Source organism: Phascolarctos cinereus, unplaced genomic scaffold (assembly GCF_003287225.1).
Source record: "Phascolarctos cinereus isolate Bilbo 61053 unplaced genomic scaffold, phaCin_HiC Scaffold_4;HRSCAF=312, whole genome shotgun sequence".
Lineage (NCBI taxonomy): Eukaryota > Metazoa > Chordata > Mammalia > Diprotodontia > Phascolarctidae > Phascolarctos > Phascolarctos cinereus.
In genome coordinates this window covers 15,376,756-15,400,530 of record NW_027555847.1, presented here as the reverse complement: position 1 = coordinate 15,400,530, position 23,775 = coordinate 15,376,756, and the positions used below count along the sequence as shown (strand labels likewise).

At 39.5% G+C, this 23,775-nt stretch overlaps 1 protein-coding gene across 1 annotated transcript in view; it reads right to left on the bottom strand.

The window, feature by feature from the left end:
- The window catches only part of SCN11A (sodium voltage-gated channel alpha subunit 11), a 150,645-nt gene that overhangs the window by 21,505 nt on the left and 105,365 nt on the right, over positions 1–23,775 (bottom strand). The window contains exons 25-27 of the mRNA XM_078152077.1: positions 21,966–22,139; positions 20,156–20,278; positions 17,439–17,714 (exon numbers count right to left, since the gene is read on the bottom strand). Coding sequence (XP_078008203.1) covers positions 17,439–17,714; positions 20,156–20,278; positions 21,966–22,139 — 573 coding nt within the window. The remainder of the gene's footprint in view (positions 1–17,438; positions 17,715–20,155; positions 20,279–21,965; positions 22,140–23,775) is intronic.

Genomic DNA, 23,775 nt, shown 5'->3' with positions numbered 1-23,775 from the left:
CTGGTCCTACTGTCCAGAATCAAACAGTACAAGCCCATTTCCATCTCAACATGGCAGCTCTTCAACTACACAGACATAGCTGTTTGATCACTCATGATTTCTTTCTCCCAACTAAACATTCCCTGTTTCTCCAACTGGTCCTCATATGACATGGACTCAAGGCCTGGAAGGAGGCAAAGAATGAGATAGGGGAAGAAATTGCAGAGATCAGAAGCAAGTTGACAAAGAAGGAAGAATTCCTTGAAGAAAACAAACAAGTAGCTAGAAGCCTTCCCAGTTTCAGGATTCAACATTCTAGAGACTGGAAGGGAAATAGAGAATGGTGAGGAAAAGTCAAATTAAAAAAAAAAAGCAGGATGATGAGAACGAGAAAAATTCTGAGTTCTACAGATTGCCTAGGAAAAGATAAGAAAAAGCCTTTATACTCAGAAAAGAACTTCATAATAAAGATACTCATTCCAGCAAATAAAAAAGGAAAGAAAAGGCCCAGAAAAGGTCTATTAGAGAGAACTAAATGAAGACAAAGGATTAGTGTCAAGTCCAAGTACTGCTGGACCATGTGATATATATGGACTATTGTATCCACGTGGGGTCCAGAACATAGGCTGGGGAACTGACTCTGCCTCAAAACCCACCCTCCATCAGGACAGCAATTCACAACCAAAAAAATCCCTACCATTTAAATATTTAAATACATGACCGTCTAGTGTGAAGCTCAATGGTATGGAGAAAATAGTTCTCCAAAGTGGGTTGGGGCTTGGTATCACTTACTTACTGCCTTGATACACTGCATAAAATAAGAATGAGCCTCCATAGGGAGATAGGTAGTTGAACCTCAAGGACAAAATAGCAGTAATCCAGGAAGAGGCTACACTTGAGATACAGGTGCTCATCATTAGTAATCACGGTCCTGATATGTAATGAGGAAGAAGCATTCATAGAGTGGCAAAGAGTTACCCTTACAATATGGCAGTAGTCCTACTGCCTGGCAGCCCTAGAACTTCCACATGTCCAGTGATATGTAGTCTGAGAAGGCAAAAGTATGGTCTATCTAGTGAAAACTTCTACAGGAAGCAGGATGGTCTTTCCATATTGACCATCCTAGTTGAGGAAGACATTGGATTATTTGTATCTGGATTATTCATATCTGGTGCCAAAGGATGCCCAACTTATCTGAAGTGTTGTACTACTCTGAGCCATATAACATTTTGGTTCTGGATTCTTTGAGACTGGATTGTGTGAATTCATTGAACATTGTTCAAAGCATCTTAATCTTATCTGTCTTGGGTTCTCTGTCACAGCAGACTCAGACTCAGTAGGTAAGAGATCCTTAGACAGTAGAAAAGGAAACACTGACAGCCATATTACCACTAACAATGGAACCCAGCAATAATGGCCAGACAATGAGTCTGTAGCCAACTTACTTCTCTTCCATTTCTTAAACCTTAAACTATATATTCCAACTTATTTTTGTCCTTTTCTGCTCCCACCTTACAGGGGCACCAGCTACCGAGGTATGTGTTCATACAGCTTGTAAGTTCTTATTGATTTCTTCCTAAACCTTCGTTACATTTTCATCCTCTGCATCAGATGCCAATGAAGTAAGTATTCATGAGTGACAGTGGCCAAAGAAAAATTATTAGATTATTGATCATCCTTCTGGTGTTAATACTCTACATATGTAACCAAACTGATCTTTTGAAAAAAGACTCGATGTCTCTAGATGACTATAGTTTTTCTAACTAGATATAAATTGACTGAGCTTATACTCTGCTGGCACAACCTTCAAGAATCCTTCTTATTTTAAATATAGCAGGTGCTCAAAAGTATTTTTTAAAACAAATTTTATTCAAATGTTATTTTTTACATCAACAGAATTTCTTCCAGTATCTTACCCCTACTTATCCCTCACAGAGAGCCATCCCATATAACAAATATTTTAAAAGGAAAAAAGTGAATAATTTAGCAAAATCAACCTAAACACTAAAAAATTATGAAAATATGTGTAATGTTCCACACCTGTGGACTTCCTATTTCAAAAAATAGTGGAGTGGGGGTGTCTTTGAGGCCATGCTTATTCTTTGTAAATTTTTTTTATAATTTTGCTATTATTTTTTCTATTATTGTTTTATTTATATTATTTCTAGTTATTGTATATATTCTTTTCTTCATCCTTCATAAATTCATATAGATTTCGTGTTTCTTTGTATCATGTCAATCACTTGTTACAAGACAGCAATGTCCATTACATTCATGGACCACTCCAATTTGTTTAGCAGTTTTCCAGTTGACAGGCATCTACTTTGTTTCCATTTTATCATAAAAAGCATATATCATGTTATCATATAAGTATTATAAATAATTTAGGTATAGATGTGGATTTTCTTTTTATCAATTTCCTCCTTGAAACATAAGCACAGTATTGATTTGCTTAATGACAAATTGCTTTCCAAAATGGTTGTACTGATTCACAGGTTCATCAACAATGCAATCCTTCCAACACCGACTATTCATATCTTTTGCCAACTTTGCCATCTTTAAAGATTTTTAGAACTCTCCTGTAAATCCATCAGGTTCCGGAGTTTCTTTAATAGTTCCTTTACAGCTAAATATAATTCTTTTTTTGAGATTTAGTTATTTAAGATCCATATTTGGTCTTCTTTCAGTATGGGTATTTTATATTTTTAAGGTATTCTTTCTTTTATGAACACACTTTTGGTAGCATATAACCATGCATAATTCTTTTTTTATTTTTCTGTTTTTATTGTTATTTTACCTTGATCATTTGAAATTTGTTGATTAAAATAGAGGAGAAAATCAACTATCTCATTGGAAAAACAACTGACCTTGAAAACAGATCAAGGAGAGATAATACAAGAATTGCTGGACCACCCGAAAGTTGTGATCAAAAAGAGTGTAGACATCATACTTCAAAAAAGAAAATTTTAAGGAAAATTGTCCTGAAGTTTTAGAACTAGAGGGAAAAATGGAAATTGGAAAAAATCCACCAATCACACCTGAAAGAGATACCAAAATGAAAACTCGCAAGTTTCAAAGCTCCCAGGTCAAAGAGAAAATATTACAAGCAACGACAAAGAAGAAATTTAAATATGGTAGAGCTATAGTTAGGATACACAAAGATATAGTTAGGATACACAAGATTTAGCAGCTTCTACATTAAAAGATTAAAGGTCATGGAATATATTCCAGAGAGCAAAGGAATCATATCTGCAACCAAGAATAACCAACCCAGAAAAGCTGAGTGTAATCCTACAAGGGAAAAAAAAATTGATATCTAAAGAATTAAAGGATTTTCAGACATTCTCGAGAAAAAGACCAGAACTGAACAGAAAGTTAGACTTTCAAATACAAGAATCAGAAGAAACCTCAGAAGGTAAACATGAAAGGCTAATCATAAGGGATTTAATAAGGTTAATCTATTTACTGTCTCATATAGGAAAACTATATTTGTAACTCTTAAGAATGTTATTGTTATTAGGGCAGTTAGAGTGTATGTAGACAGAGGACTTGAGCTTAAGTTCATTATAATGGGATTGTCCTAAAAAAAATTGTGTAGGAAGAGGTAAAATGGAGCAAATTATCTCATGCAAAAGAGGTATGAATGGAAAAACTTTTGCAATGAAGGACAATATGGGGTGAATGGCACAGCATGGGAACCTTATTTTCATCAGAGCTGGCTTAAAGATGGAATGACATACATCTGGATGGGTATAAAAGTCTTCTTAACTTATAGAGTAATAGGAGAGTATGGTGATAGGATAAAGGGAGGTACTCAGAAGACTGCTGATAGGGAGGTAATAATCAAAAGTAAACTAGACTTCTGAGGAGGGGCATGGTAAAAAGGAAGAGGATAAAAAGTGGGGGAAAATAGGACGGAGGGAAATACAAAACTAGTCATTATAACTTTGAACGTAAATGGAATGAACTCACCCAACAAATAGAAGAATAGATCAAAACCCAGAAACTGACAATATGTTGTTTACAAGAAACACATTCAAAAAATGAGTAAAACTAAAGGGCTGGAATATAATTTATTATGCTTCAGCTGATGTAAAAAAAAAAGAAGGGATAGCAGTCCTGATCTCAGACAAAGTTAAAACTAAAATGGATTTAATTGAAAGAGAAAAGGTACCATAGATAATTAATATCACTACTAAACATACACGCACCAAATGTTATAGCATCCAAATTTATAAAGGAAAAGGTAAATGAATTACAGGTAGAAATAAGTAGCAAAATCCAAATAGTGGGAAACTTCAACTTTTCCTTCTCAGATAAATTTAACCCAAAAATAAACAAACAAACAAAAAAAACAAACAAACAAACAACAAACAAATAAATAAATGAATGAATGAATAAATAAACAAATAAATAAATAAGGGAGAATTCAAGGAGATGAACAGAATCTTAAATAAGCTTGATATGATAGGTGTCTGAATGGGAAAGGAAAGAATATACCATTTTCTTGGTAGTACATAGCACCTTTACAAAAATTTACCAAAATTAGGAGACAACTGAAATTACTTCACCAATTGTACATAATTTTATACTTGGGGGGAGGGGTTAAGAGGTTGAGAGAATGGGAGAAAATGTTTAGTCCTTCATTTTATTGGTCACATAACCTAGAAATCTCTTCCATAAATGTTTATTGAATTCAGATGATGTGTAATAGAAGAAAATTAAGGAAAATGGGCAGTAGAAGAGGTTTCTCTCCCCCTTGAAGTTAACCCTTTACACCTCCTCTGGCTCTTTCTGTATAATAGACCTCTCCTTCTCCAGCATCCACTGTTTTCTTCTAGTTTATCCTTCCACCCTTATCCTAGCTCAGATCTCTCTAACTTTAAAAAAAAATCATCAACAACAATGAAAAAAACCCACCTTTGACAATCTACATTTCACCTTTCTTTTATTGCTAACATTCTCAAATGGTTTAGCCAACTATCCACCCCTTTCTTAACCTCTTATCATTTGGTTCCCCACTATCACCTCCTGAAACAACTCTCTCAAAGGTAATTAACAAATTCCCTTCTTGCCACATTGTCCTCACTCTATCTTTAGGGTTTGGCTCTCCAGACAAACTCCACCTTGAACCTCTCTCTTCCCTCAGTGATTTGTTTTTGTTTGTGGCAATACTAAATTTTCCTGCCTCTCCTACTTTGGTTTTCTTTGCTGGCTCCTATTGTTTCTTCCAAAGTATAAATTCTGTCAGTATCCAAGGCTCTGTCCATGGCCCTCTCTTTACACTACTAAAATGAGGCCATACATTCCCACATCATCAGTTCTGCAACAATGTTATTTCTCCAGCAGCTCACTACCTATCTCTACTTGGATACTTTAAACTTATCTTAATCTTGTCCAGGCAGGGTGGTATAGTAGAAAACATACTGGCCTTTTTGTCATAAAATTTGGGTTCATGTCTTGGCTCTTTCACTTAATTTCAATGCAACTTTGCAACTTTGGGCAAGTCACTTCTATTGGTCCCATTTCCTCATGTGTAAAATAAGGGTTGGACTAGATACAACCTAAGGCCCCTTCCATTCCTAATATCTTATAATTACATGTGCAAAACTAGATTCATCATCGTTTGCTACAAACTATTTTTCTTTTCTTAAAATCTCATTTTCATCAGTGATACCTTTATTTTTCCAGTCTCTCAGGCTAGAAGGCTTTGGATTCTTTTTTCACTTTCATCCCCAATGTCTAATCTGTCACTGAGTCATGTTTCTCTTTCATTCCATAGATAGATACTCTTTATTTCCTCTCTATTCTCACTTTCAAATCCTAGTCCAAACCTCACACCATCTCATATTAGATTGGAAGTTCCTGAGAGCAGGGACTTCCTTTTGCCTCTTTTTGTATGCTTAGCATTAGCAGGCAAAGGTTAAGTGACTTGCTTATAGTCACATAGCTAGTAAATATTGAGGTCTGATTTGAACTCAGGTCTTCTTGATTCCAGGCTCAGCACTCTAGGTACTGTGATACTCTTGGTAACCTATGACATTTGGGGGGGGGGAATAAGCAATTGGGGTTAAGGGACTTGCCCAGAGTCACACAGCCAGTGAATGTCATGTGTCTGAGGCCAGATTTGAACTCAGGTCCTCCTGACTCCAGGGCCGTGCTCTATCTGGTGCACCATCTAGCTGCCTCTAAATTAATATTCTTAAAGCACTTCTTTTGTCATGTCACTCATGCTAGCATATCAAATCCAAAATCATTTGCCTGGCTCCCAAGGCTGTTTATACTTTGAGATCTAATCCCTTTGGTCAAAGACCAAACTTCTGAGAATCTTGGTGAGCAAAATCTCACCTAATTTTACACTCCCTTACTTTACTTACAGTGCCTAAGAGTGAATACTCCATTTCCCAACTAGCACAATACATTCTCTAGTCCCCATATACACCTGCTCTAACACCTCTAATAATATACTCCAACCCTGCCTGACCTTTCTTATATGCCCTCCGGAATTTCCATTCCATAATTAAACAACGTTCCTTCATTTTTCCTACTGTGCATTTAACATAAATGTTTTACCGATGCTCTTTTTTTTTTTGCCATGTCCATCACTACCCACTAACATACCTCTTTTCTGCCTCCAGCAAAAAATGGGTCCCAGAATTGTGAAGTAGAGACCCATTCTGGAGAGCAATTTGGAACTATGCCCAAGGGCTATAAAACTGTGCATACCCCTTGACCCTACAATACTATTTCTTGGTCTGTATCCCAAAGAGATCATAAAAAACAGGAAAAGGACCCATACGTACAAAAATATTTATAGCAGCTCTTTCTGTGGTGGCAAAGAATTGGAAATTGAGGGAATGTCCACCAACTGGGGAATGGCTGAACAAGTTGTGGTATATGAATGTAATGGAATACTATTGTGCTATAAGAAATGATGAGCAGGTGGACTTCAGAAAAACCTGGAAAGACTTGTGTGGACTGATGCTGAGTGAAAAGAGCAGAACCAGGAGAACACTGTACACAGTAACAGCCACATTGTGCGATGACTAACTTTGGTAGTCTTAGCTCTTCTCAGTAATGCAAGGATCTAAGACAACTCCAAAAGACTCATGATGGAACAGGCTATCCACATCCAGAGAAAGAAATTTGGAGTCTGAATACATATGGAAGCATATTAGTTGGTCTCCTTTTCTTTTGTTGTTTTGTTTTTTTTTTCCTTTCTCATGGATCCTCCTGTTTAATTCTTCTTTACATCACGACTAATGTGAAAATATGTTTAACATGAATGCATAACTAGAGTCTATATTAGATTGCATGCCATCTTGGGGACAGGAGGGGAGGGAGGAGGAGAAAATTTAAAACTCAAAATCTTATGGAAGTGAATGTTGATAACTAAAAATAATTAAATTAACATTTAAAATAGTCCCAGGAAGGGACCCTTTCTTTTAATGTTTTTTTTCTATCTTCTGGGTATCACAGAAACCAGCTTCCCTTCCCCACTTCCCAGATCACACAGGACCCTGGCCATCTTTGCCAGTACTGAACATACCTGAGTCACTGATTATAGTAGGGGAATCTGAATACTTCTTGATTCTTGTCTTTCACAGACTTTTCTTCACCCACTATCACTCAGCAACTTCTCCCACTTTGAGCTTCATTCTATCCAAATGAATCATGCCATCCAAATCACAGTAGTTGTTATGTACCAAGTCCAAGTCATTCTCCATTCTTTGTCAAAGAGTTCAATACTTGACTCACATCTTCATGACATGAATGTCTATGTGGATCTTCCCTCAGCACCTTAACCTGAATTCCTCAAAACCTACAACCAACTCTTTTACTCCTATCTTGACTAAGTAGAGGGAAGGTCATAGTTGGTCATACTTGACCTTATATCACCTTGAAGTGTTCTACTTCCATGATCAAGAACTTCGAAATTCTTTTATTAGACTAGAACTCCTTACCATTCTTTCCATCTTTCTTTGTGTCAATTATCTTCAACCTATTTGTATTCACCAGGACCTCTGCTGTCCAAGTCCATCAAATTTATGTTATAAAACCTCAACTATGCTCTCATTGCACCAAGGCACTCTTCACTCTTCCCTAATTCATTCCCTCCCCCACTCCCCACAGCAGCTCTTCCAAATCATCTTTTCCCTCATTGAGAGGGCACAGAAGAGTTGATGATAGAATTTGAATTTGAAGTCAGAAAGACCTAGGTTCAAATTCTACCTTAAACATTTAATAGCTGCATGACTTTGGGCTGGTCATTTAACCTCCTGGCCTCAGTTTCTCATCAATTAGTTCTTCCTGAGTTCAAGAGGTTCTAAATAAATAAAGAAGTTCTAAGATGGTTTCTAAGGTTGCTTTCAAGCCTTTCTCATCACCTCCTTCTCATACCTTCTCAAGAGTATATGAGTATGAGTTTTCAGCCAAACATAAAAAAAAACTGTCTCCACATTCATTGCTTCTATTTCTTTCACTTCTCAGTTCTTTTCTCAACCTTTTGCAGTCTCTCAAAATCAGTCAAAACGAGTTGTCCTCTCCAAAATCACCAGTGATGTCTTAACTGCCAAATCTAATGGCTTCCTCTTGATTCTCATCCTTCTTGACCTTTCTGCACCATGGGACACTGTTGACCACCTGTCCCTGGATGCTCTCTCTGCTTTGGGTGTCATAACATGGTTTTCTCTTGCTCCTCCTTCTCCCTTCACAAGCCCCTTTAGTGGCTCATCATTCGAATAGTGCCCCCTAACTTGTCATTATAACCCAAGGTTCTGTCCTAGTTACTTTTCTTCTCTCTTGATACTCTCTCATGTAATGCCTTCATCAGCTCCCAGGGGTTTAATTATCAACTATATGCTGATTTTAGTTCTATATTTTTTGCCCTAATTTTTCTCTTGATCTTCCTCTCCCACATCATCAACTATGTATTGGACATTTCCAACAGTATATACCAAAGTCATTTTAAACTCAATTTATCCAAAACTAAATTAATTATCTTTGCTCTCACTACCAATCCACTCCTCCTCTGAATTTCCTTACATAGAGAGGGCACCACCCTCCTTCCACTCCCTCAAGTTTACAACCTCAGTATCATCAATGCCTCATTTGCACTATACACACCTACTCATACCTACTCACCTACTATGCCTACTCCATTGCTCACCTCTCAATCCGCTCCCATCTCTTTTACCCATCTCCCATGAAAAGGTGGCCCTTTGCCTCTTGCTACCAACCTATCTCTTCCATCATACTTTTCCCTCAATCATCCCGACTCTCTTCATCTTCAATCTCTTCCTATCTAATGTCTGCTTCCCTGCTGCACTTATGTCTTCTCCATCCTTAAGAAACCCTCATTTGATCTGAAAATCCCCACTAGCTAGTAGCCAATTCATGGCTCAACCTTTTTGTAAGTCATCTGCACTTGGTGCCTTCACTCTTCTCATTTCATTCTAAGCCCTCTTCAATCTGGGTTCCAATCTCATCATTTAACTGAAACTTCTTTCTCCAAATTCACCACTGACCTGCCAATTATCCTTGCGGATGACCTTCTTTCAATCCCCATTCTCCTTGACCTTTCCACTTTTGGCATTATCAGTCACCCAGTTCACCTAAGTATATTCTCTCTTTTCTGAGTTCTTGGGACGTTTCTCTTACTTGGTTCTCCTTGTTTTGCCAGTCCTTCTCAGGCTCCTTTGCTGGATCTTCATCCAGATCATACCCACGAACTATGGGCATCCACCAAGTTTCTGTCCTCTCTGCTGTTTTGTTTGATGATCTCAGTCAATCCCATAGATTCAGTTATCACTTTTATCCAGATGATATCTCACTTCTGCAGATATAGTTCTCACCTTTCTCTAAAGTTCCAGTCTTACATCACTAATTGCCTCTTAGATAGCTTCAACTAGATGTCCTATAGGCATCTCAAATGCAACATTTGCAAAACAAAATGTATTATCTTTCCCCCCCCCAATACTTCCCCTCTTCTGAACTTCCACATTACTGTAGACTACACCACTGTCTCCCCAGTCACCTAGGTTCATAACCTTGGTTACTTTGATTCCATCCTCCTACTCACTTCACATATCCAATCTGTTCCTGAGATTTCCTTTCTCCCCTCATACATTTCTCATATACATCTCCTTCCCTCTGCTCACAGAAACACCACCCCATTGCAGGCCCTCCTCACCTCAAGCCTGGATTCTTGCAATAGCCTGCTTGTGGGCCTACCTACCTCAAATCACTCTTGACTCCAGTCCATCTTCCATTCAGCTACGAGAGATCTTTTTAAAGCCCAGTTTTGACCATGTTATGCCCCACACCTCCTACCCGACAAACTCTAGTGGCTCCTTGTTACCTCCAGGATCAAATGTAAAATCCTCTGCTTGGCTTTTAAAGTCTTTCACAACCTTTCCAGTCTTCTTCCATTTCATTCCCTATGCATACTCTATGCTCCAGGGCCACTGGCCTCCTTGCTGTTCCTTGCATAAGACATTGACTCCATCTTGACTCCAGGCATTTTCACTGGTGATCTCCCATTCCCAGAATGTTCTCCCTTAGTCTCCTCCTTGTGGCTTCTCTGGCTCTAAGATTCAGCTTAAATCTCACTTTCTGAAAGAAGACTTTCTTGGCCTCCTTAATGAATGCTTGTTAACTAACTGAACCCAGTGCTTCCTTTAGTCCAGATAGTTTTCCCATCTTTTCTCGCTTTTGTGCCATTTCTACCAATTCTTTAGGCCATCTAGCTATGGCCATGATCTCATTGTTGTAGTATTAGCCCAAATTTGGTCCTTGACTGTCCTTGACAGTGTAAAGATTTTGCTATAAAAATATTTGCTCTTTCCCATTATTCCTTTGTTTGTGATCCTACTTTCAGTTTCAACCTTCAGTGTCCTCTTGATAATTTTGCCTAGTTGGGTCCCTCACCAACCTTTCTTTAAAGGCTTTATCTTCCACTGTTTCTCTGTTTTCATTGAGCAAAGCTGTTCATAATCTTTCACCAAACTGATGGGTAAGATTTTGCTAACAAGTTTATACTTGTAACCATTAATGTGCATGGCTAGCATATCTCTTGGTTGGCAAGTAAGTCAAGTATTTGTTGACTAAGGCAATATCAGGTGTTTTGGGCCTCCCCATTATAACAACTGACTTACATTAGCTAAACTTCTCTGAGTAATATCTTTGATGGTAATAACAGCTGACATTTGCATTATTCTTTGAGGTTTGCAAAGCACTTGACAAACATTATCTAATCTGAGCTTTACAGCAATCTGTGGAGTAGCTACTCTCAATATTGTCCCCATTGGTCAGATGAGACAACATTCTGCCTATGGCCACGCAGATGGTTGGGAAGGATTCAACCCCAAGTCTTCATGATTCCAAGTGCCAAATGCTATCCAGCACGCTTTGTGGCCACTTGTGACAGGGCTTGGTGGTGTGCTTGAGCTTGCTTTGTATTCATGTCAGTCCTAAGCTCACGTAATTTCAATTTATATTTAACACTCATGTTTATCTCTACCTTCTTTCTGAAGTGACAGAGGGAAAAGGCAAGCAGGTTCAATGATATTTGACGGAATGTGATTTCTAAATTATAAAGTTATAGACATAGGCAACTTGTAAATGAAGAAGTAAAAAAAAAAAAACAGGATTCTGTGTCTGTAGGTATATAAGGACAGGGCTCCAGAAGAGGGAAACAATTGACCTGACTGACAAGGACCTGCGTAGAATTGGACCCTAAAGAAAGGGGCTACTAACAGTATCTCCATATGTCCATGATCTTCTATGCATAGAACCGTCCAGGCTGGTGGGCTGCAGGAAGGCCCACCACCACCATGAGGTGTGGCTTCCCTTTTACCTTCTCTTTGCCCTCCCCCTGGGGGCCACCCAGAACTTATCTGGGCTGCTCGATTGATCACATTACTTGGAAGGGACAAATGTCACCACCTCTGTTCTTTTCAGTGACATGAAGAATCCCTCAATGGTGCAACCTAAAGACCCCTGGGTTTGCCTTCCCCCTCAATTCATCAACCTTTGGCATTCTAGACCTTTCCATTTGATTTGTAGCTGAACTTTCCTTTGTATTTTGTCTCCTTCAATTAGAGTTTGAGATTCTTTGATTTTTTCCATTTGTAACCCCAGTGCCTGGCACACAGATGCTCATTTATTCATTCAGTCATGTAGAGCTCTGAGCATCATACAAAAGGGCAATTAGGCAAATTCTGGGGAACCAGCTAGACCCAGACAGCTTCTTCACACCATGGGCACTCCTCATTTATCCCTGGGGACGGCACAGTCAGGAGGAAAAGCAAGTATCACAAAGTAAGTCTTCTATATCTTGGCTAGTTTTTCCAGATCCAAGCTCTAAGCTCAGTCTCAATTCAGGAAAGTTTCCTGTCTCAGATAATATCCATGGGTCCTTTGGAAGAAATAAATAATGATTCCAATTCTATGGTATTTGGAGCCACAGGCCCACCACTTCACTACATAGGTGATCTTAGACAAGTCATTCAGCTGCTTTCACCCAGGATTTCTTCATCTTAAAATTGGCAGATTGGTCCGGGAGCCAAGATGGTGGAGTAAAAAGGTAGTCACTCCCACCCTTCCCTATCAACCTCTGAAAACCTAGAAAATATCACCCCAGGAAAAAAAAACCCCTGGAACAGCTGAACTAGAAGAAAGACGGGGAACAGCAGTGCAGCAGCCCAGCAAACAGGTCTCCCAGTGCCTCAGCAAAAATAAGGGAAGCAGCACTACAAAGGGCCCCAGGCAGATAAGCACCCTGCAACATTCATCTGAAAGGAGCTGAAGAAAGCAACCTGGAGTCTTCCTAAAGTCCCAGTCTTGCTGATTCCAACCCAACACCAGGTAAGCTGCCAGAACCCTACAGCCTCCAATCGCCAACATAAGTGGCCCCAGCACACAAAGCCAGTGACCAAGACCTAGGCTCCCAACGCAAGAAGCTTGGGTCAGTGTCCTCTGTTCCCCAGCAGGAGAGCTCAATCTCTTTAGAGGCCAGGGAATAAAGAAACCATGAGTAAAAAAGAAATGTACCATAGATTCATATTACGAGAAGAGTGAAGATCAAGACAGAAATTCTGAAGAGGACAATATTGTCAACAAACCCACATCTGCAACATCAAAAGGGAATGTGAACTGGTCTGAAGCCCAAAAAGCCTTCTTAGAAGAGCTCAAGAAGGATTTTAAAAGTCTAATGAGAGAGGTAGAAGAGTCCTTAAAAAATACAATTGGCCAATTAGAGAAGGACATATAAAAACTAACAGAAGAAAACAATCTGTTAAAAACTAAAATTGGACAAATGGAAACCAATGACTCTATGAGAGAGCAAGAATCAGTCAAACAGAAACAAAAAAATGAAAAAATAGATGAAAACGTAAAATACCTCATTGGTAAAACAACCGACTTGGAAAATCAATCCAGGAGAGACAATTTAAAAATCATTGGACTACCTGAAAATCATGCTAAAAAAAAAAAGAGCCTGGACAGCATCTTTCAGGAAATCATAAAGAAAAACTGCCCAGAAGTCCTAGAACCAGAAGGGGAAATAACCATAGAAAGAATGCGCTGATCACCACCTGAAAGAGATCCCAAATTGACAACACCAAGGAACACATAATAGCAAAACTCCAAAATTACCAGATGAAAGAGAAGGTGCTTCAAGCAGCCAGAAAGAAACAATTTAAACATCATGGAACCACAGTCAGGATTATACAGGACCTTGCAGCTTGTACATTAAAAGAGCACAGGATGTGGAACATGATATTCCCTAAGGCAAAGGAGGTTGGATTGCAACCAAGGATCAACTACCCTGCAAAAATGAGCATGATTTTTCAAGGGAGGAGTTGGATATTCAATGAAATAGGGGACTTCCAAACCTTCCTGATAAAAAGACCAGAGCTCAACAAAAAATTTAATCTTCAAGTACAAGATTCAAGAAAGACATAAAAAGGAAAATGGGACAGAAAGATACAAAATGTTGTTAATAAGGGCGAACTGTTTACATCCCTACAAGGGAAGATGACACTTGCAACTCTTGAGAACTGTATTGTTATTACACCGTGTTAAAGGAGTATACATAAAGGGGGTGGATATCAGTTGACTTTGATGTAATGATAAAAAAAAAATCTAATCAAGTGTGTTGAATGGATCCAAGTAAGTGGATTGGTCTGATCTTAGAAAATGTACTGAGAAAGGAGGAGGCAGACAAGGGTAAATTACATTAGGGGAAAAGACAGAAAATCCTATTACAGCAGAGGGAAAGAAGGGAGGGGGGTGAACATCGTTTGAACCTTACACTCATCACATTTGGCCCAAGAAGGGAATAACATAATCAGTTAGGTATAGAAATCTAACTTGCCCTATAGGCAGTAGAAGGGAAAAGGGGAAAGAAAAGGGAGGGGGCATAGAAGGGAGGGAAGAAGCAGTAAGGGCAAAGGGGAAGAAAAGGGAAAGGGATAATAGAAGGGAGGAGAGACTGAAGGAGGCGGTGGTCAAAAGCAAAATACTAGTGAGGGGGGGAAAGGAGAAAGGAGAAAGAAAAACATCAACGGGGGGGAAAAAGGATGGAGAAAAAAACACAGATAGTAATCATAACTGTGAATGTGAATGGGATGAGCTCTCCCATAAAACAGAAGCAGATAGCAGAGTGGATTAAAAATCATAATCCTACAATATGTTGCTTACAGGAAACACATTTGAAAAAGAGTGATGCCTAGTGATGGAAAATGCTATCCACATCCAAAGAAAGAACTATGGAAGTTGAATCGCTTTTTTTTTCTTTTTCTCTTCTGTTGAGTTTTGTTTCCTCTTTCTGATGGTTCCTCCTATTGGTTTTAATTTTTACTTACAACTTCACTAATGTGAAAATAAGTTTAATAGGAATGTAAATGTATAGCCTATATCAGATTGTGTGCCATCTTGGGGAGGATGGTGGGGAGGAAGAAGAAGAAAAATTTTAAACTCAAAATCCTATGGAAGTGATTGTTGATAAATCAAAATAAATTAATAATAAAAAAATAAAATGGGCAGATTGAACAAAGTGCTCTCTGAGAGGCATTCTGGTTCTAACCTGTGGCTCTAAGTAACCCCCTGACAATTAAAACTGCCTTCAAGTGGATTTCTTTGGAGGAAATAAGTTCCCTTTATTGGAGTCTCAGAAGTGGGGGCTGAATGACCCCTTACCAAGAATACTAGAGAGGGAATTCTTGCCTCGGTTGGATCAGATCATTTCAGAGGCTCCTTCTTCTGTATCTATGAAGAATTTGCTGGTGTGTTTTTAGCTCTATTAAGGGGAGAATGCATATCCGGTCAGTTTAGAAAGTATATCCCCAGAGTAGAGCACATATCTCCCCAGGATATCCCTTAAGACTATCTGATTACTCCTTTTGATAAGATACTAGATCTACCAATCATTTTTCATTGTGACTACTGTCTACCACTGTAAATAGAAATCATAAGTATTTGTCAAATTGATTTTATTGGTTCTCTCAGCAGGGGTGTCCTGGTAAATGTTTAACAATCAGCTTTCCAGGAAAAAAATTACATATAACGCGTTACTTTCTTAAGCCTACACAATCATCCAAACAATAAATCAAGCCCTGATTTGTAAATGCCCCTAATGAAAATTTGGCCAGTCGGATCGGGTTCCAGCATCCTGCTGCTTCTCAGATGGCTCAATATAAGGAGAGTGGGGGGTGTTGTGATTGGCAGACAAGAATATGCAGGTAACTTGGCAAATCTAACACACAGTCTAATGAACTGATATGCTGGTCAATCACTCACTGATGATAGTGCATGTCTGTGTATCTCTGGCCACCAGAGTACACACAGTAAGAAAGCTGGCCCTCTTACTGGACGGAGCACTTAATCAGACCTTTGTTACTGTTCAGTCATTTCAGTCATGTCCAACTCTTCATGACCCCATTTGGGGTTCTCTTGGCAGAGATACTGGAGTGGTCTGCCATTTCCTTCTCCAGCTCATTTTACAGATGAGGAAACTGAAGCAAACAAGATTAAGTGACTTGCCCGGGGTCACACAGCTACTTCTTTTTAAACATTTTGCCCCCAGCAATGAGTCCTGTAAGGCAGAAAGCATTTGTAGATTCCATACTAACAACAGTGAAGAATACAGAAGTATGAGAGATGGTCCCTAGCTGTAAGAGACGTGAACTTGTTAAGGGAAAGCCATACGTGAGACACAAGCACTTTGTGAATGAAAATGAGGACACTACTCTAGCACACAAACATTTGACAGAAAGAAATAACTCCATAGTTCTTGCCATAAACTATGATAACTTGTTGTAAAACCTACTAGGGCTGAGCTAGCTCAAAGGCATGGGCATGCCCAGGAAGAAAACACCTTGATACCCCGATAGAGAAGCCTAGCCCACAAAAGCCAAAGCCAAGGGCATCTCTCATGCTGGTGACCTGATTCTGGCCACTTGTTTAACTTGGGCTGAGACAATTCATTAAAGCATGAAACCACATGACCTTCCTTCCCAGGTGGAAATCTCAAACAGTACACTGGGGCCAGGCAGCTAGCTGGCACTGAGCACTGAGGCTGGAGTCACAAAAACCTGAGTTCAAATCCAGCCTCAGACACTTAATAACTGTGTGATCCTGGGCAAGCCATGTCCCCTACACCTGCCTCATCTTGCTCAACTATAAAATGGGGATCATCATAGCACCTAACCCAAAGGGTCATTGTGAAGGCCAGATGAGATGATATTTGCAATATGCTTTGCAAACCTTAAGCTCTATACCAAATGCTAGTGATTCTTCTTCCTTCAGAAACCTTTCTGTCCATGATGCTTCAGGATCACAACCCTTTCCAATCTAATTTATATCTTCCCCTCAAGACCTCTCCATTTGGGATTAGCCTGGGAATGTGTGGCCTATCTCTTATTCCCAGGCCAGTAGAGCCACCTTCAGTCTGTGTTTCTCCACCAGTGATGGGAAGGAACTCTGATGCCGGTTTGAATTGATCAGATTGTTAGAAATGGTAGCTTTCTGATAAGAACTATCCATTGGCTGGGCAAATTCAGCTCTCCTGTAAGAAAATGACTAATGGCATTATCCTCACAAATAAGAGAATACATAATTACATACAAAATACATGAAGTCAATGTTTTAAATAGTCAGAGTAAGGAGCTACAGAAAGGAGGGGCAGTTGTCTTAGAAGAAGGTCCTTGAGCTGGCCCTTCAAAAATGGATAAGGTTTGGATATTATAAGGGAGGGAAAAGGCATCATAAGCAAAGGTTACAAGGAGAACCAAGTATAACTTGTATATAGGACAGACAATGAAGGAAGAGTCAGGGGAAAGTTTAGAGAAGTAGCTGGAACATGGAATGTTGACGTGATGATTTTGCCCTTTTCCCTCTGTGCTCTGGGGGGCAGAGGGGATGGGAAGCAATGGTTATGCAGAGGTTATGCCACTTACCACCTGTAGAAGAGCCAAGTAACCAATCCCAACGTTATCAAAGTTGACTTTAGCGTTAGTCCAACACACGTCAGGGTGGATATCAATTCTGCACAAGGAGAGGTTGCTAATGATGGTGTAGTTTATAGTTTCTTTTTTGTTTTGGTTGATGCACTTTCCAAATTTCCCAGCAAAAAGGTTCACCCCTAGCATACAGAAGATGAGCCAGAAGATGAGGCAGACAAGCAGAACATTTAAGATGGCAGGGATGGCCCCAACAAGGGCATTGACCACAACCTGCAGAAAACAGGACCAGAGAAAGGCAGCTTGTTAGTGTAAGTGTGCGCTCCCTTAATCCCACTGGCTCATTCCTTGTTGCACAAACTATGCTTCATTTCTCTTGGATGTACATTTACTCTTTGTAAAGATCATCCCCTCATACCCAATAGGAATGGTCTTAGGGAAGAGAAGGTCCTTCCTGATGTCTTCCCCAATGTTGTCAGTCTCAGACTCTTCTGAGATGGTGTGGTGTAGGATAAAAAGGGATAGATCTGAAGTCAAAGTTGTTGCTATTCAGTCATTTAGTCACCTCCTACTCTTTGTGATACAATTTGGGGTTTTCTTGGCAAAGATACTGGAGTGGTTTGCTTCTCCATTTCCTTTTACAGATGAAACTGAGGCAAACTGAGAAAAATGAGGTAAACAAGGTTAAGTGACTTGTCCAAGGTCAAACAGCTAGTAAGTGTCTGAGGCCAGATTTGAATAAAGGAAGAGGAGTCTTCCTGACTCTAGGCCTGGCACTCTATCTGCTACTCCATCTAGCTGCCCTTTGACATCAAAGACATGGATTCAAATCCCAACTGCCATTTACTACCTGTGTGAAATTGGATCAGTCACTTAAGCACTCTAAATCTGTTTCTTCATCTGTAAAGGAAGGGGTCAGATTAAATGACCTCTAGAGATGCCTTCCACCTCTAAACTATGATCCTATACCATGTCACCCAATCCCCACGCTACATGCTGTTGGAGTTATGATTAGAAGACCAAGTTTGTGTTGATGGCCCATGGGCATTTTCCACCCTTGATCCTATCTAAACTCCATTCTACCTCCAAGTCACTCCCATCAAGATTCTCTCCCCGCCCCGCCCACACCTCCCCCCCACACCAGATCTCTCCCACAGTCTTTCTGTATATAAGATTCATCTTGTCTCCATTAAGGTGCTCAGATTCTTTAAGAGTCTAGCCAAGGGCTCAGACTTTTATTATCTAGCCAATAACTCACAAATGTTCAGATTCCTTAGGAATCTGGCTAATATGGCAGATCTTTAACAAACCTTGTCTTTGGCTGAAATAAATAAACAAACAAATAAATAAATAGGTTTAAAATAAATAAATAAATGGATGGATGGATGGATGGATGGATGGATGGATGGATGGATGGATAAAAGAATACCAGGTTTGAATCCCAGGCTTGAATCCCACCTCTGTCATATGACTTTGGGCAATTCACTTCATGTCTGAGACTCAGCTTTCTAATAATAAGTCATCTAATATGAGTTTTTGCATGTCAGAAGACCCCAAAAGAGAAATTCTTCAAGACGGGGAATCATTATCAGGCTCAATCTTGTCATTTCTAACTCCCAACATCTTTAGAATCCAGCCATTCCGCTTCCATTCACACAGCTCCCACCCTCATTCAGGCCTTTATCGCTTCTGGCCTCAGTGACTACAAGAGTCTCCTAATCGGTTTCTCTCTGCCTCAAGTCCCTCGCCACTCCAATACAAGCTTCCACATTCTTGCCAAAGTCATTTTCTTTATGTGCAGATGTGATCATGCAATTCCCCCTACTCAAACAAATGTAGTGGCTTCCTATTTCCTCTAGGATAATATTTAAATCCTTCTGGTTACCTTCTTCCTTCACAGCCTGGCCCCAACTTGTCTTTTCAGCCTCATTAGACATCATTCTCCCCATCCCCTACACTCTATGATCTGGCCAAACTGGGTTTCTCTCTTCTCTTTACACATTACACCCACTGTTCATCTCCTTGCCTTCCTGCTGGCCATCTCCCATGCCTGGAACACACTCTTTCCTCACCTTGGCCTCAAAGGCCCTGTTCAGCTCAAGCATCATCTTCGGCATGAAGCTTTTCCTAACCACCACACCCCCACCCCCAACTGCTAATGCTCTTTTACCAAACTACTTTGTAATTAACTACATTACGTATATTTGCATTTACTCTTTTTATATTCATATATGTATTTATCGTCCTCCCCTTTAGACTGTAAGTTCCTTGGGAGAAGGGATTGTTTCATTCTTTGTACTTTTAGCACCATCATCTAGTTCAATTCTCAGTACAAAATGGTCACTTAAGAACTGATTGTTGATTAATTGATTAAAATGATAACTTTTGTGGATGATTTCATTTTACAAATGAGGAAATCGAGACTCAGAATTCAAGGGTCTTGATCACGTTACTTAATCCATGGTAACCCTAGGATTCAACCTAGGTCTTCTGGCTCCAGACTCAAAGCCTTCAGCACCATAACAGACTCTCACATAGCATAAAGGCACAGAAGGGGCACAATCATGTTTACTGAGGGATGGAGACATCATCATGAATCAAACAGACACAAGGGACAGAGTTACTTTCTGTCTCTGCTGAAAAAAAAAAACCACAAGTCAGTAGTCCACTCACCTCCTTGCTGGCTAACCTTCCCTGGGTTCCCCATGGCTTACCCTCATTCCTTCAAACTGGGACAGTGCTCGCAAGGGCCTCAGGGCTCTCAGTGTCCGAAGGGATTTAACATTAAAAGACAAGGGTGTTGTTGAATTATCAGCAATGAGGCTTATGATAGAGACCTAGGAGGAAAAAGAAAGATCAACTAGCAGAGTATATTTGCTGTTTAAGGAAATAGCATACATAGATAGTGCTGTATTTGACAAATGTGGATTTAGTACTCAGTGTATTCATAGTACTGTGTTAATAATAGGACAGATACAAAATTTCTCTGTGATCAGGTCCCTGTTTCCAAGCTTGGCATTTGAATCAAGCTTCCTGCCCAGCGTAGATGCTCAATAAAAAAGCTACTTAGTCAAACGGTATCTGAAGATAGACTGATCTTCATTAAGCCTGACCCTCTCACACTTTCTCTACCCAACATTTACTAAGGCTTTGGAGGGAATGATTGACCTGGTATAGATGCCTATTGATCAGAGAAGGACTAAACAAACTGTAGGCCACAAATGTGTGTGACATTACTGCATCTTTAAGAAACAGTGAAGCCAAAGAAAACAGAAGCTCATGAAAAGACATGTGAATGAATGATAAGTGAAGAAAGCAGAACAAGGCAAACAATGCACAGAATTTCTGAGATGATGTAAATGGAAAGAATAAAGAAAAACTAAATGCTGTATGACAAGCAGATAGGAGTGCTCAAGACAGATGGAGCAAACAGGATGCAGGATGTGACATATGAGACAGAATGCAGGATGTGACCACCAGAAGATGCTCATAGATCACAATCTGATCTCAATAAGACTATGCATTGATGTCCCCCCACCATGGACTTATCTGTATGCATTCATCAAACACCCTGGACTATATAACATTTCGAAGCAGTTCTTCCTCTCCCTCTTTCCTTTTGCCCTTTTGCATTTACAAAATACCCCCGACTACATGACATTCCAGAGCAGCACTCCCCCTCCTCTTTTCCCATTCCCCCTCCATTTTCTTAAACTGTAGTAGCCCCCTCCTCCCACCTTTCTGTCTGTATATAGACCAGACACATAACCCAACTAAGTGCCCTGATTCCATAAGGAGTAGGGTCTACTGGGTGCATCACCCCAATAAATGTCCTACTTTGTCTTAGAGACAGTCTGAGTCTGAATTCTTTCAAGATGACATCACGACCCATACACTCATTCCTGATCATTTCATAATGATAATGACCAAACTTGGCCAGAAAAGAAGAGATAATAAATGCATTTCCCTCCCTTCTTTGCAGAGATAGGAGGCTAGAAGTATAGAATACACCAGACTCGATTGAAGCATTCATTAATTTTGCTGAATTGCTTGTTCCTTTTGTTTTTATAAGGATGGCTCTGTAGGTGGGGGAGGGGAAAATAATTGGAAATTAAGGTAATGTAAAACAAAAGATGGCACTGAATAGGATGAGACTGGACCTGATTTCACTGGTATAGGGAATTCTTATTGATGAATTCCTGAACCTACCGATACAGGTTGGCCCCTTTTCTACAACATGTGGTCGTAGTCATCTGGTTCAGTGACCCTTGCCTAGGGTCACACAGCCAGTATATGCAGAGGCAAGTCTTGAAATCAGGTCTTTCTGACTTCAAGGCTGACTCTTTCCAAAGCAGTCTATAGAAACAAAAGCAGCAGAACTGTTGTCTAGATTTTTTTTCAAAATTGATTCCTACATTGAGACAGCCTCCTTACACATTACCTACCTTACTCAAGCTCCTTACCACACCCATGCCCCAGCAAAGTCTTTCACCTCAAATGAGAGAATGTAATTATTAAACTCACATTTACAATGATGAAGTCGAGAAAGCACCATGCATTCGTAAAATACTTCCTAAATCCATATGCCACCCATTTTAAAAACATCTCTAGGATGAAAATGTAGGTAAAAACCCTATCAGTAAATTCCAGCAATTTCTTAATGGTAGGTTTTGACGGGAGGTGACAATCTTCAAATATCTGAAATGACAAAGTGTAATATTTAATATATCCATGGATCTTTATTCCTGCTAATCATATACAGAAGTCAATGGATAATGATATTATGAAAAAAGCAGGGGATTTGAAGCCCAAGGACCTGGGTTCAAATCAAGATTCAGTGATTTATTGCTGTGAGAGTTTGGGCCAGTCAGTTAACTTCTCTGGCCCTCAGTTTCCCTGCCCAAAAACCAAGTTAGTTGAACTACATGACAGCCGAAGTCCCTTTCAACTTTCAATTTATGACTCATCCTATGCTAACTTGCTTATAAAAACACTTGACATTTTGTGGACAATATTTCACACAAAAGACAGTCACATTATCCCACAACACTCTCAAAACTTGCCTATTTCTAGCTAAATAGGTTACTTTATTAGATTGAAATGAAACAGGAAACATATACCTCTTCTTTAGTGACCCCCATAGCAAAGTCTCATTATCTATTTGAAGAGCATCCTGAATGGTTTCCCTGCCCCAGTCTTTACCAGCCTCAGTCCCTGTAGATGCAACTCACCTTGCCTAGAATGGGCTCCCCCCTTTTCTGTCCTACTTATCTTTTAAGATACAGTTAAAATCTTATCTTCTCCATGAAATCTCTCTTTATAATTGCAGTCAACAATAATCTCCTATTTATCCAAAATCCTATAATGATCAAGTTGTATGGCCATACTATTTGGCATTCAGACCTACTTTGTATCATTCTGTTTCATGTGAGTTAATTTTCTTAAACTCAAGTGGATCATAATTTTCTTCAGCAGCTAGCATTTATGTAGCACTTTAAAATTTGCAAAATCATTTTATCCTCACAACCACCCTGGAGTGGGGTAAGTTCTATTATTATTCCCATTTTTCATGTAAGGACTGAGGCTCAGACAAATTAAATGATCTGCCCAGGGTCACACAGCTAGGAAGTGTCTGAGGTTGGATTTGAACTCAGATCTTCATGACTTTGGCCCCAGCACTTTATGCACTGTGGTGCCCCTAGCAGAAGATAGGGACCTCTTGTCTTCCTGTACAATCTCCCATAGTCAGTAACTGTGGATAAATTATGTCAATATGTCAAGGATATGTGAACCTGTAAAATCTTTCCAACAATGAACATGCAATTTGTCTATAACTTAGGGAGTGAAGTTTTAGACGTTTGCCTGAGGCTCAGAGAGTACATGTGACCTACCCATGATCACACAACTAACCAAGTTAAATATTCTATGAATATATCACATTGCTTTTGTGGTTGATTTTTTAAAAAATATTCTAAATCTTCTAAATAATTTATTTTCCAATTTTAATTCCATTCAATTCAGAGAGAAAGGGTCCTAGTCCATAGTGCTTTAGCAACAATAGGAGATTTTTGGTTCCTGATTGAGTATTTCTGTGCACATTCCTGGAACAGTGGTCTTTCACCACAAAATATGGCTTATGTTCTTGTTACTTTCTTCAAGATGTGGAATATTAATGCAGACAAGCTCCAAAGGTTTGCCAATACTTACATTCTTCAAAAATTCAGGATGAGCTTGTAGTAGTTTTCTTGGTGTGTAACAGACACACATCTCACTTCTTGGCAACATGTGCAACCACCTGGAGCCATCAGAATCTATTTCTTATGATCACCAGGGG